General features: G+C 38.4%; 1 protein-coding gene across 4 annotated transcripts in view; it reads right to left on the reverse strand.

Annotated features, from left to right (window-relative positions):
- Positions 1-14,290, reverse strand: part of LOC126191121 (transcriptional repressor p66-alpha) — an 88,598-nt gene that overhangs the window by 54,810 nt on the left and 19,498 nt on the right. For all 4 annotated transcript variants that reach the window (XM_049931866.1, XM_049931869.1, XM_049931867.1 and 1 more), the window contains exons 5-6: positions 14,048-14,177; positions 3,623-3,747 (exon numbers count right to left, since the gene is read on the reverse strand). In XM_049931866.1, coding sequence (XP_049787823.1) covers positions 3,623-3,747; positions 14,048-14,177 — 255 coding nt within the window. The remainder of the gene's footprint in view (positions 1-3,622; positions 3,748-14,047; positions 14,178-14,290) is intronic.

Below are 14,290 nucleotides of genomic sequence, written 5' to 3' on the forward strand. Positions count from 1 at the left end.
ATTTTCCAACAAAAACAAGGCAATTAAAGATGAGGATCACAACAAAGGAGGGTATTTTAATTTATACTGACTAAAGCCAAAAGTTCAATATCCTGCCTACCGAATAGCAACATGTGCCACCTGCAGCTTATGAAAGAAAGTCTCATGAGACAAACTATTTGTCACAATAATTTTAACTAGACTTTCATATCTACCATGAAATTTTGACATTCTGAAGGCCAAAATTTTATTTTGTTCTGGTCTTGTGTACTATTATAGCCAACTTCAGTACTGAACAACACAATATTCAAAGTAATTCAAAATCTAATGAACAATATGAAACACTACTGATTAACAACTTAAAGAGTAACAAGAAACAATAACCTTCCATCAGGCGAGGCAGATCAAATTTATACACATCAAAATTTTCTGCCAATTAATTGTTAATAATCTAACAGTATTTTTGTCTTCTCTGAACACTTTTCGTTGTTGTGTGTTTCAGTATTGGAGAAACTGCTTTCCTGTCAGGATATGTGCTGACTGGTCAGTTTGAGACACTGTACTCATTTCCATTTCATTACAACATTGCCTTTATTTGATTATCACTAAAAGTAGTAAAAAGCTACTTTAGGATGTAAAATGCATTCATTTTCTATTTGGATAGTTCAGTCATTCATTATGACTATCTGAATATCAAATTGACACACTGGCTGCTTCATTTTCACAGATATTATGTCTTTTGGATGGGGTGTATTTCGTCATGACAGGCTACAGTAAGACAAGTTTCTCAATCCAAAACAGAAAATGTTGTTTGAAGAAAATAATACTAAAGTTCAAGGGGATTTTGGTGATAAAACTGACACAGATTATAATTACGAAGTTGAAGTTCAACAGGAAGATTCAGAAACAGAGGAAGATGACAAGGAAGTATTTGATGGAAACGACCATTTCTATGTAGGAAGAAACAAAGAGATAAATGGAACGAAATTCCACAAGCACAGGCAGTAAGCTTCAGTACCCACAGTATTGTCTGAATCCTACCTGGATGTATGGCTTGGTGAAAGCTGTGAGAATACCTTATGTATGCAGGAATTGGCTCACAAATGACAACATGCTGTTCACTGTGAGATCTTCATTTTATCAGGAGATAAATGTACAACCTAAACCTGTTATGGACCTGAAAGCCTTCAGTAGCTTGTTGTTGTAAGCTAGTGTTAACAAAAGTGACGAACAACATTTTAGAGATCTGTGGTGAATTGATGGGGTTGGTAGCGAAACATTTTGCCTTATAATGAACATGAAAATGTTTCAAATTCATCACATGGTACCTTGGATTTGACAACTGTGCTACTCACCGTGAAAGGGGACAATCAGTCAAGATACAGCAATTTAGGAAATATTTTCCACATTTGTTCAAAACTGTCTGAAGTCCTATACTCTCAAAGAAAATGTTAAAATATTTAAGAAGCTGGGAGGATTCTGCAGAATTTGCCACTTTCATCAACAAATACTCAGCAAATCAAACCAGTATATGGTTACGACCAAAAGGATTATACTGCATTACTAACAAACACTTCGGTTGATGATTTTGACTGTGTGAATTTATTGATTAGTCGGGTCAAAATGTGATGGCAGGCAACTGGTTTACCAATATCAGTTTTACAGAGGAGTTACCATGAAAATATATTTACTTTGTTGGGATGATGAAGAAAAAAAAGATTGAGATTCGTCTGGAATTTACCACTAATAAAGGAATAGCTGTCAACAATTTGCTTTTTAGCTTTAAGAAAGTATGTACTGTAGTTTCCTATCACTCTTAAAAAGGAAAGTGTGTGACTTCAGAATCAATCTTGCAGGAGAATAGTTCAATAGTTGCTGGCACCTCAGGTAAAACTGATAAGTTATTGTTCCAAAATTTGTCAAAAGCCTATCTGGCTAAGGCATTTTGGAAATTTTAGTTCTGACTTGCAGCGAAATGCCTTTTCTCTTAGCACTTCTACTGCTGTGGTGCTCTAGTGTCATATTTGTCTTTCCGTAAAGACATTTGTCATTTATAATGTGTTTGATTAGTTAAAATTAATAGAAAATAAGCTAAAGAACAATGTGATCAATTTTATGCACTGTAGGTGACACTGCTGTGGAAAACACTGCACCCCACATTGTGTCACAGTGTCTTAAAGGAAACGTGGGCAGGGTTGCCACAAGTTTACCCAAGTGAAATTCCCCGATTTCCAGGCAAATTTTAGCATTTTTCCCTGATAAATTTCAAGTCTCAAGGTAAGGTAAAGATATACGTTGACAAAAAACGTGTAAGGACTTTTGTATTTCTCCCCCATGTGTGCAAAAATCTAAGTACTAATATCAACATCTTTTGCCATGAATTGGTTTAAGATTTAGACAGCAATTAAGACCACTATTGTTATTTTATTTCAATGGAACAAAACACATTTGGTGACAAAAATAGACATTTCCTTGGGATCAGAAGACAGATTTAAAATACCTTCACTGATTTCAGAAATAACCTCACAAAAGTGTAGGTGTCTTGAAAGAAGTGTGTAAGCTGCCGAAGAGCACCGCAGTCCCAGGGCCATGGATAAATCACAAGAATCCACTGCATTACACCACACACAAACAGATCTCGCCTGCACGTAGAATAGTGGGAGTATATCCGACAGACAGGGCTTGCACATTAGTGGGAAACAATGGGCTTCAGATTGGCAGAAATAGCCTGTAGTTTTGGGCCATCATGGGAGTACACTCGTGCGGCCAGTTGTTAACATGCCTCAGACACCATGATGATGAAATGAGACCGCAGTGATCAATTCATGCAAAAATAACTTGCCCAAATACTCTGAGAATCAGTACTAATGAGGACAGGTAGCAACTCTCCATAAAAATTGTCGCTGAGCCGCAGACAGGCATGTAGAAGAGAAAACTACACTCTCACAACTAAAATTTTCAGCCATAGCCTTTGTCAGAAAGTGAGAGCACATACACAATCACACAGTATCTTAGATGCAACTCGCGCACACTTGACCGCTGTCTCCGGCCGCTGCGTCGACAGTCTCTGAGAGTCAGATCCAAACAAATAACTCCTTACGCCCCCTGCCTCTCATCAGTAGCTGCTAGGCTAGCAGCAAGAAGTGGTGGTAGCACTGACTGCAAGCTGAGTTGAGTGGTAGGAAGGGGAGGGAGTAGGGAAGCGGCGCCCAGCCAATGTTTATGCATGACACCTTGTAAACAAACCATTTCATCTACTGAGACAAAAATGAAATTTTTCCAGGTTTTTTTCTTTTTCTTTTTTTTCAAATTTCCCTGATATTTCCCAGGTTTCCCTGACACATCTGAAATTTCCTCATATTCCCTGATTTCCACAACTTGTGGCAACAATGCTGGGATTAAATGCCCAAAAATTTTAGTCCAGGGTGCAAGCCTAAGGCATCATTTCCAATGTAAGTTCACTATACAGCATCACATAGCAAGAATCAGATCCTCAATCTACATGGTAACAAAAGAAGAAGTAACAACTGAATATCAGAATCAGTGGAAATAATCATAAAAGTAAGGAACTCATCCATGAATTATTGAGATGTTTAACTAGTGAACAGAGGTACATGCAAAAGCGAATCTGCACTTCACTTACAGGTTGTGCTGGTATTGCTGGGGGTGCTGGAGAGTGGTGGGTCTCTTTTGGTCTATCCTGTGGATAACCTAGAACCACATTTGGCGGAGTGTTGACTGGAGTACGTCCTCCCAAAGAACTGCTCCCTGTAAAGAGGAAAGTATTACTTATTTGACAGCACACATACTTCAATTCACTGTCACATCTATATTTTGTTATTTCGAATAATGCAGGAGTAAGAAATTATATACAAGAGGTCAAAAACAAAATATGAATTACAGCGCAATTAATGTCTCTCTGACAGAGAGGTCTTCACAAACGGAACACCTGCTCATATCATATCAATGTTGTTGGAGGAGGAAATCTGCCTTGGACCTAAAGTAACCAGCCCCGCATTTCCTTTATGTGATTTATCTACACCATGGTGTATCTAAATCAGGTGTCTGGATGGGTGTAGGAATCACACTCCAACTGCAGAAAAGACCAGAGTCTTAACCACTGTGTCACCTCATTTGGACAACAGTAACCATATGCAGAACGGGATTATCACTTTGCAGCGGAGTGTGTGCTGATATGAAACTTCCTGGCAGATTAAAACTGTGTGCCGGACCGAGACTCGGACTCGAGACCTTTGCTTTCGCGGGCAAGTGTTCTACCAACTGAGCTACCCAAGCACGACTCACGCCCCATCATCACAGCTTTACTTCTGCCAGTACCTTGTATCCTACCTTCCAAACTTAACAGAAAGGTTCCTGCAAGGTTCGCAGGAGAGCTTCTGCTAAGTTTGGAAGGTAGGAGACGAGGTACTGGCTGAAGTAAAGCTGTGAGGACGGGGCGTGAGTCGTGCTTGGGTAGCTCAGTTGGTAGAGCACTTGCACGCGAAAGGCAAAGGTCCCGAGTTCGGGTCTCGGTCCGGCACACAGTTTTAATCTGCCAGGAAGTTTCAGTAACCATATGGCCTGAGAAGGCTCTGGAGAAGCAGTAGTTATACAATATTGTCACTGTTCTAAAGACATAAATTAAGAGCATAATTAATTGCATGCCATGTGCTTCATGTAACTGGAATTGCTTACCCACCCTCCACCCCCACATTAGAACTCAACAACATACCAAACTTTTTCAGTTAGGTTTGTATAGTTCAAATAAGGGCCTTATGAACAAGTAGAGGAAACTCTTGAATAAATCCCATAGGAAGAACATGTGAACATGAAACTGCATGTTTATGCAATGGCCAACTCTAATAACAATAATGACAAGAGCTGTTATATGGCAATGTTTGTAACTACAGAAAAAAAATTATCAAAACTGTTTTTACAGACTTTTTAAATTCTACATTACCAAAACTGCAGCAGTCTGAAGCTTCTTATCTTTTAATCCTGCAGACTTAGGCCGTGACCTACGTGAGCGACAGAAGCGAGCGACAACATAGATGTAGTTATGGAAGTGTCTTACATGAGCGACATCTGTGTCGCTGCCTGTCTCCCGCTGCAACTGTTGACGTTTGAATTCAAACTTGTTTGAATCTTGTCGCTGCAGCAGGCACGACACAGAGCAACAGCCACGTGTCATCTTGGCAAAGTAGTGGAGTGGACATGATGGTAGATATGAATTATTTAACATCTGATTTTAAGGAAAATATTCGCTGAAAAAATTTGATTCTTCCACAACTTATAGCTCGATATCTTTAAATGATAAAGGTCTGAATTTATTTTTGTTATTCATCACAGATACTGTGCTGTGCCAAATTTTTAAGAATTTGCAGAGGTATAATCACATTGTGTAGACTTTCCGTATAGTTCATGTAAGGCCATACATTATTGCGTATGAAATGTAACCAATATATCTAAATTGTATTTAAAGTTGAGATCGGAATGATATCCCTTTTCATTGTTGAGATATCGGTTGTTATATCCGCGGACGGGTCGCTCATGGCGCATCCAAACCTTTCCTGCGCTTCGGGAATCAAGTGCTCGTAAAAATCGTCGTATCTCATAAAAGGTTCAAGATATCGAAACGATAAATTTTGGAAACGACAGCATGCAAAAAGGACTATTTTATCATACGATTAACACTCAATATGTTTTTGCAAACGCGTGAGCAGAGCAAAAATAAAGACTCCCTATAACTTACACCATAAGGTTTTGTCCAAATTTTCATAGCCAAACGAAGGGAGGGAAACAGGTAAAGGGGGTATCAAAATGACCAGCATGAGGTCTAGTCTGGCATGAAAATATTTAACTGCTTGAAAGTAATCAGGGTAATTAACTAAAACTTAATTAATAACTGAGGAAAAATTGAAATATTTCACGAAAGGATGCTGCTAAATGGAGTGGCAAAAATTTCATCTGTTCAAGATCGGGCTATATTGCACATAAAAAGATACATTGGTGCAGTATATAAATGCCAAAAAGGCTTCCTTCGAATCAAGTATGTTAGAAAGGCAAATGACGAGTCAGTAAGATCATGCTTTCTGAATAAAACTTGGAATTAAAAAAAAGAAATAAGTAGATCAGAGAAACGTTTTACTTGCCTTTCAATGATGCTTGAAATCATGAACAGAAAATGAGGTGCACCAAACGTTTCCCTAATATTTTTTATTTCATACTTATAGACAAATCATTACCCAAAACATTTGACTTTCTTTTCAAAACTTTTGTAAGCTTTACTTTTACAGACTATTTAGAGCCATTGAAATGCTTGGCCTTAACATTGACAGTTGTTGAATTACGCTTGCAACATCAAATATGTGTAAAATTTCATGATAATTTATTAGGAATTAAATGTGCCTGATATATTGGGATAGGTGTTCCTATTTTAAAAAACACAGTTGATATCGGTTTGACCTATGGCAGCGCCATCTAGTGGGCCAGCCATAGCGCCATCTGATTTCCCCATTCAAGCTAGACAAGTTTCGTTCTTTGTAGTTTTTTTTCCTTGATGCTTATTTCGTGAGATATTTGGCCCGGTCACGATCAATGTACCACCCTGTATATGCAGCACATTTCTGCAGAAGAATCCCTCAACAGAATATAATTACACTAGGGTGTAATAAAATTTCACAAGGTTGAGATGCACTGTTGCCTTACAACACTAGCAAGAACCTAGTCCTAGTACTTATTTTCTTCAACAAGAATGCTACAAGACTGAACACAAAAACCTATACATATATGCGCATTGACCTCATTGGAGCAGAGTCGTTAAACACTGTGGAGTCAGTCAGAACAATTTCCGCTGATCAGTTGAAACTAGTCGAAACAGTCCATTGGTTACCACTCGAACAGCATTCACAGAGTCACAAACCGTGGGAACAGGGAGAATGCCTGTGTCAAACACATCTGCAGGGTTCCAACAGTTGTACCCATATCTTGAACGAACCTGACAACAGGCCATCCCAAATTAAGACTGTGTGCCTAGAACGGATTAGCATGTTTCATGCGACAACTGGTAACGAAAACCTATTACAGAGATGGCCACATTCAAAAGCTGTTTTTATCTGTATAAATGACTGTGAAAATTAAACTAAAGCTATTATAATACAACACAATGAGCAGAAGGAAGATTGCTGCAAGAGTCATTATCGTCCGATCATGATTACCATTACGGCAATGACTCTGCATACTTTACCACCCTTCCAAACACAGTGAACCTGTAACACAAGCAGCCGTGACCCAACACACCGACAATGAAAATCTTGCTTATTGTGCTAACACTATGTTACACGATCAATAACTCTGCCTATAGTCTTCGTTTTCTGCTTGGTTCCTAGGTTGACTTTGAGCACGAATATGATGCAGTTTTTGCAGAAATCTGAATAAAAATCAATGTTAAAGATTAAAGGTCATGATAATGTCAAAGAAAACTTAAATGCAGGAAAAGTTATAACATAGAATCATTAATGAGGGGAAAGCATTGTACTGACAGAATAAGACTCCTCTTGGGTCTGACAAAAACTACTGTAAAAAGTGGGAAAACATAAAATGTGGGGACGTAAAAGCGGGGTTTTACTGTAACATTATAAAGCATACACAGCATAAATTAAAACATAGCTTCAAATAATTTCCAACTGATTGAAAATTAAAAACTGAATGAGGCCAGAACACGAAAATTTTCCTCTACATTTCCCACGTAAGCTATTGGTGGACTTATATAAGTATCATTTTATTCGTGGAAAAGTTTAAGGGTGTTCTGGATAGATTTTTTATAGATAAATTGTCAGTATTTTCACAAATAAAAATGGTTAAATGTTAAAAACATTAAGTATGTGATGTTAAAGAGTCTTTCACAAGTTCTGTGGCTGTGTTACTTTTAACTGCATCAAAGAAAAATTCAGTAACAAAAATCTTTCTTCACTACAAATGGGTCACACTCAATCTGTGGTCGGAATGACCCACCCATCCTTTTAACCATCCCAACATATCTCTCCCTCCCCCCCCCCCCCCCCAAAAAAAAGCAAGAACCAAGAAGTATTACTTTCAAAAGCTACGAATTACACCAATTTTACTTTTATGTGGGACTATCAGTGATACTACACATTTCGTCTCGAAGTTAAGTACTAGCTAGTAACTGTGCCTCACGAATTATTATTGTTTTTGGTTTGAATTTTCCTTTGATGGAATTAAAAATTGTTTATAATATAAAATAATTATAAGTATCCACATCTACATCCATACTCTTCAAATCACCATGAGGTGCATGGCAGAAAATACGTCCCATAGTACCCGTTATTTTGGTTTCTTCCTGTTCCATTCACGTATGGAACAGGGGAAAAATGACTGGCTGAATGCCTCTGTGCATGCAGCAATTATTCTAATCTTATCTTCACGAACCCTATGTGAGCGATACATTGGGGGTTGTTACAATAATGAATAAAATATGCAAGGTAGTGTGTTGCCGCTGATGTGTTTGTGGTTCACAGCGAGTTTTCCCCCTGCATGTGCCACTTAATATAAATGTATTTTATTTCAACTCTGAGTGAGTTGATGCATTCCACTTGGTGAATGTTTTTCCAAGAGCTGTTTGGATTCTTGAAGGTCAGACATGTGATGTAGTTGTCTTGACAAGTAAAATGTCACTCAAAGGTGTTCGACTCATTTCAAAGACCCAGCAATTGTTTCTGAACATCTGCAAATGTAGGAAGGCGAGACATTTTCAAAGGAACCCTCCTCTCTCTCAAATAACATAAATGAACATTCACAAACTTGTTACTCTTTGCATTACATTTTGATTTGTTTCGAGACTGTTCACCCGAACTCTGGACCATTTAGGAGTACAAACACCCACACAATGCACTTCCTGTTGGGGATCTGAGTTTGAGCAGTAAGAACCATTTTGTTCCCATGAACAGCATTGAGAAACAACCGTCCAGAAAGATCCCTTCACTGTATATGTTGAAGTGGAAGGTTTGCAGAGGTTGCACACAATCAATTCTTTTTCCTCAGAAGCCATCCACCCTCTCGGTTAGGACCACAATTTGTTGCTGAGGCTTTTCACAGATATTTTTAATATTGTAGTGATCTCGGCAGTTAAGTCAAGACACTCACAGTCTGATACAACATTTAACTGTTATGTGCCATGGTGGCAAATGAGGCAAGCAGTGAGTTTACAGCAGACTTTCAGTGCACAAGGCACAGCAGTACTCATCAATCACATAAAAGGGCTGCAAGGCCCAGAAGAGGCCAGATTAATGGAAGAGATACATGAATTCCAAAGTAGAATGATGTGTTTTGTCACAGGTTCAATCAGTAAGAGCAAGAGTGGCACAGTACTGCTCACTGGATTCTAATAACAGACACTCAAAGAGAGAAACTGTGCATCTGGGGGACATTTACTATTAAAAATTCCAAAGTAGCCATTCTACTAACAGCCAGGCCGCCTATTACAGTCTCATACCTTTTTGTGAAATGAGAAATGATGGACAAATAAGAGAAATTAGAACTCGTACAGAAGCTTAATAAATGTTCTTCGCACAAACACTGTTTACAAAAATAACATGAAAACAATACTGGTACTGAAAGCACCCCCCCCCCCCCTCACGCATGGTTAAGTGCCTTTCAGAGTATAGAAGTATCACTTGATTTAGTCAAAGCCGAGTAACACAATACAATGTTCCTAAAGAAAATACAGAATATGCACACAGTGCATTTACAAACCACATGAACATTTCCTTAAATGCAAAATAAGTAACATATCTTGAATTTGGAAGCCATTAATCACTTAAGTTTTTCTGTTTTCCCTTTTTCTCTTGCAAGGCAATCTCTAAGAGATGCGTGAGGGAAAAAATTTGTCAGGATACTTGGTTCCTTCATGACAATGGTGCTGTTTGTGCACACAATGATTTTATTGTCTAGCTTCTTGGAGTTTGAGGTTTTTCTTTTGAAGACACTTAGATTTATCTCTTTGTCTATTAGCCATTGTGTGGGGCTCATTGCCTAGATTCTAACCATCCAGAGAAATGGAATCATCAACCCAGCTAGACAACGGTAAGTAGTACATCTTCTGTCAAGCAATCCAGATGATCTCAGATATTGAAAGAAAATAATAACGTACAACAAAAGCATATACAGAACAGGATAATGACACACAACTCCCAATTTTCACTTGAATCATTTCGCTAATATTTTGACCAATGAGCCAAACATTACTGACTGACAGATTTTGTATGTATCAATGGCTCCATGACATTGAAATGTTTTTATGTTGGACCCCGTAATTCACTAGACAATATAACCTTTATTGAAGAAGCAGCTCCAAGTAAATGATCATTCTCAACACTACACGGAACGAATGTATGATGACGAGTTTTTCAAAACTCGCTTTCTGGAAAAATGGCCAAAATGCATTTTTTTTTTTTTTGCCATCTTTATTATTCAGGAAACAGTTTCTTTCATAACTTAATTACTTCCATGATTAGAAGCTCCCAATTGTCCTCCGTTATTCCAAAACTCGCTTTCTGCAGCTAATTTTTGTAGGGTTAACAATGTTTTGATTTTAATAAAACCATTTTCCATTTCATATTGGTAGCATTTGCATGGCCTTGTGGCATTTTCTTTCTGAGCACCTGCATTATTGTCAGGTCACTGTCAGTTGCAAAACTGCCTATCTGATATAACAAAGGAATTATATGTATTCTTAGACTGTTTAAAAGTTTATTTTTAAATAAAACGACAAGACTACTCTGAACCTGTAATGCAAGTTGAAAGGAAGAGTAAGAGAAGAAGAGTGTAATACATGACAACCTGTGAAAGATACGGTGAAGAAAGTGCAGTGCCATTGGATGTCAGAAGTGGTCACATATCAAGTCACTATACGTCCATAAGAGGGCACAGGGGTTGTTAGGTTTCTGCTTAACATCCGATAAAATGGTTGGTAAACACTTAACAACACTTCTGATTAACAATTCATTCAGCATTTGAAACAGACTAGCATTGCACAATTCAATAATTAAAATGATCTGAATTTTATTTGATTACTTGCCAGATTTTCGGGAGCTCCTTCGTATGAATGGACTGCAAATTCAAGGTGCAAATTCCTGTTAAATATACTTAATGTGGGGGATCAAGTAGTAGTAGAGATCCTCAAGAAAGGACATGAATCCTTCAGAGCCATGGACACAGCCCAAAAAATTGAAAACCAAGTTGTGTGGGTAAAGAAGAGAGTCAAGATATGGCAAAGTTGATGAAGTTCATTGTAACTCAAGGGTATAGGAAGTTCTATGAAAATATTCTAATGTGGAATAGTGCTGTGGATAGTGCCAACGTAAGTGACGTGATAGAAAATGTAGATGGAGAAACAGAGCAAGTCATTGGACTATAAAAATGTTGATTGGATTGATTTAAAATACTTTAATGCTTAGCTTAATGTTATTACTGCGTTTTGCATCAGCAATATTTTTAAAAAGTTACATGTACTATACTTGTTTATTATGTTTCCTTGGCAAATGAATGATAAGAAAGAAGTTGTACATTAATATGTTCTGCAGAAAGCAAGTTTTGAAATAATTTGATACTTCCATTGTCTTTTTTAAATCCATGGATGCAGATTGTTCTTTTGGTTTGTGTGTGTATCAATTGCTGTTTAGCAATAAATACATTATATATAAAGTTTGCAAAACTTTCATCCATCCATACACAAATCCCTACACAGTCTTTTGTGTTTCCTGAAAAATTACAATTTTGCAGAAAGTGAGTTTTGAAAAAAAAAAAAAAAACAGTCCTTATCCATATAAGGAAACGTCATCATGCAAATAATCTCAGCCACCATCAAAACCTGCGTATACTGTCTGGAATGTCATATCATAACCATTCCTAAAACATTACATTGAACGTTGATTGCAGTCAATACAAAGTGTGTAAATTATTCAAAGTTCAAACGACTTCAAAACTGCAAATTTTCTTTGCCAGAATTTTTCGTGAATTCCATTAAATTTCTCCTTAAAAACAGATAGCCAGTAAAAAAAGTAATTTTTTTAAAGCATAGTTGCACAAGAAGGAGTAAAATAATGTCTTCATTAACGTTACCACTAGTCATATATAGACACACACACATACACACACACATACACACACACACACACACACACACACACACACACACACACACACACACACCAAAAACGTTTTGCATCACCCAAGTTCCCAGAACTTCTGAAGACAGATGTTGACTATGGATATTGCATCACAGACACAGTCCCCTTGACTGTTCAGAGATGTTACTAAACCCTGCGCAAAGATGTAAACAACCATGCATGAGCAGCACGTATTAGACGGAGGGGGTCCGACAGCAGATCAGTTCCAGTCATTCCACCAGGAAGGAAGTACACGGCTCATGTTGTCTTTAATTCCATCATGCCTAGACTGTCAATACAGCAGTTTGATCATGTCTGCATTGTTACTTTGTGACAGGAAGGGCTCTCAACAAGCGAAATGTCCATGTATCTCTGAGTGAACCAAAGCGATGTTGTTCAGACATGAAGGAGATACACAGAAACAGGAACTGTCGATGACATGCTTGCTTAGGCCACCCAAGGGCTACTACTGCAAGTGGATGACTGCTACATACGGATTATGGCTTGGAAGAACCCTGACAGCTATGCCACCATGTTGAATAATGCTTTCCGTGCAGCCACAGGTCGTCGTGTTATGACTCGAACTGTGTGCAATAGGCTGCATGATGTGCAGCTTCACTTCTGACGTCCATGGCGAGGTTCATATTTGCAACCACGACACATGGGCCCAACAACATGCCAAATGGATTGCTCAGGATTGGTATCACATTCTCTTCGCCGAGGAGTGTAGCATGTGCCTTCACACAGACAATCGTCGGAGACGTGTTTGGAGGCAACCCGGTCAGGCTGAATGCCTTAGACACACTGTTCAGTGAGTGCAACAAGGCCTACTGGCAAGACATTCATCTTCATGGATACAATTCGTGTCCCCATCATGCACATCTTGTGAATGAGTTCCTTCAGGATAACGACATCACTTGACTAGAGTGGCCAACATGTTCTCCAGACTTGAACCATATCAAACATGCCTGGGATAGATTGAAAAGGGCTGTTTATGGACGACTTTACCCACCAACCACTCTGAGGGATCTACACTGAATCGCCGTTGAGGAGTGGGACAATCTGGGCCAACAGTGCATTGATGAACTTGTGGATAGTATGCCACGACGAATACAGGTATACATCAATGCAAGAGGATGTGCTACTGGGTATTAGAGGTACAGAAATCTGGCCCACCACCTATGAAGGTCTTGCTGTATGGTGGTACAACATGCAGTGTGTTGTTTTCATGAGCAATAAAAATGGTGGAAATGATGTTTTATCCACTCCTATTTTCTGTACAGGTTCTTGAACTCTCAGAACTGAGGTGATGCAAAACTTTTTTGATGTGTACATACATCCTGTAAAGTGACTCATTCCACCATCATTTCAATAAAAGAATCATTTCATTCAAATGATCTGTGGAACATCTAACTAATTAATTAGCTTATGACTTTATTCGAGACCAGATGCAAACTTTTGACAATGAATGACAGCATCTATATAACAATCACCCAAACTTAGCCACATCCTTGGATGAACTGGATACATTGTACTCTGTGGGTTGCACAATCAAATGTAATTGTTTTACTACTGGTTACATTCACTACCAGCTTATAGCTACACAATATGAAACTCAATATTTTGAAGCTATTCAGCACTGCCTTGGTAAAATATTCTGGCTGCCCTAAAAGTCCACGTTTTCTAATTATATACCTAATACATCCCCCCCCCCCCCAAACCCCCCGTCATGAGACTTCCCATCCAAAAAATCTATGAACTGAGAAAAAAGTTGCATTCTGCATTATTTTACACCCAGTATCTTCTCACATAACACCGTTAAAGTTTGAACAAGGCTCAATTTTTGTCCAACAGTTGCAATTAAACCAAAGCAAGGTACATGCCTCTGGGTAATGGTTGCTGGTTCATCATCATATTTGGTGGTAAGCTCGTTGCTGAAGTGCGGCCAGCTTGCGGTGCCATCATCAGAGGTGGAGGATGATGTATGCTTTGAGGCCGAGCAGGTGGTGGTTGCTGTGACAAATGCAGCATATCATGAAAAATGCCTCTAGCGATGCTTCCATTACATGACAACTTTACATACAAAACTTACAAAAGATGGAACAGTCTAAATAGAGTACCAAGTC

This window comes from Schistocerca cancellata, chromosome 6 (genome assembly GCF_023864275.1).
Source record: "Schistocerca cancellata isolate TAMUIC-IGC-003103 chromosome 6, iqSchCanc2.1, whole genome shotgun sequence".
Classification (NCBI taxonomy): Eukaryota; Metazoa; Arthropoda; class Insecta; order Orthoptera; family Acrididae; genus Schistocerca; species Schistocerca cancellata.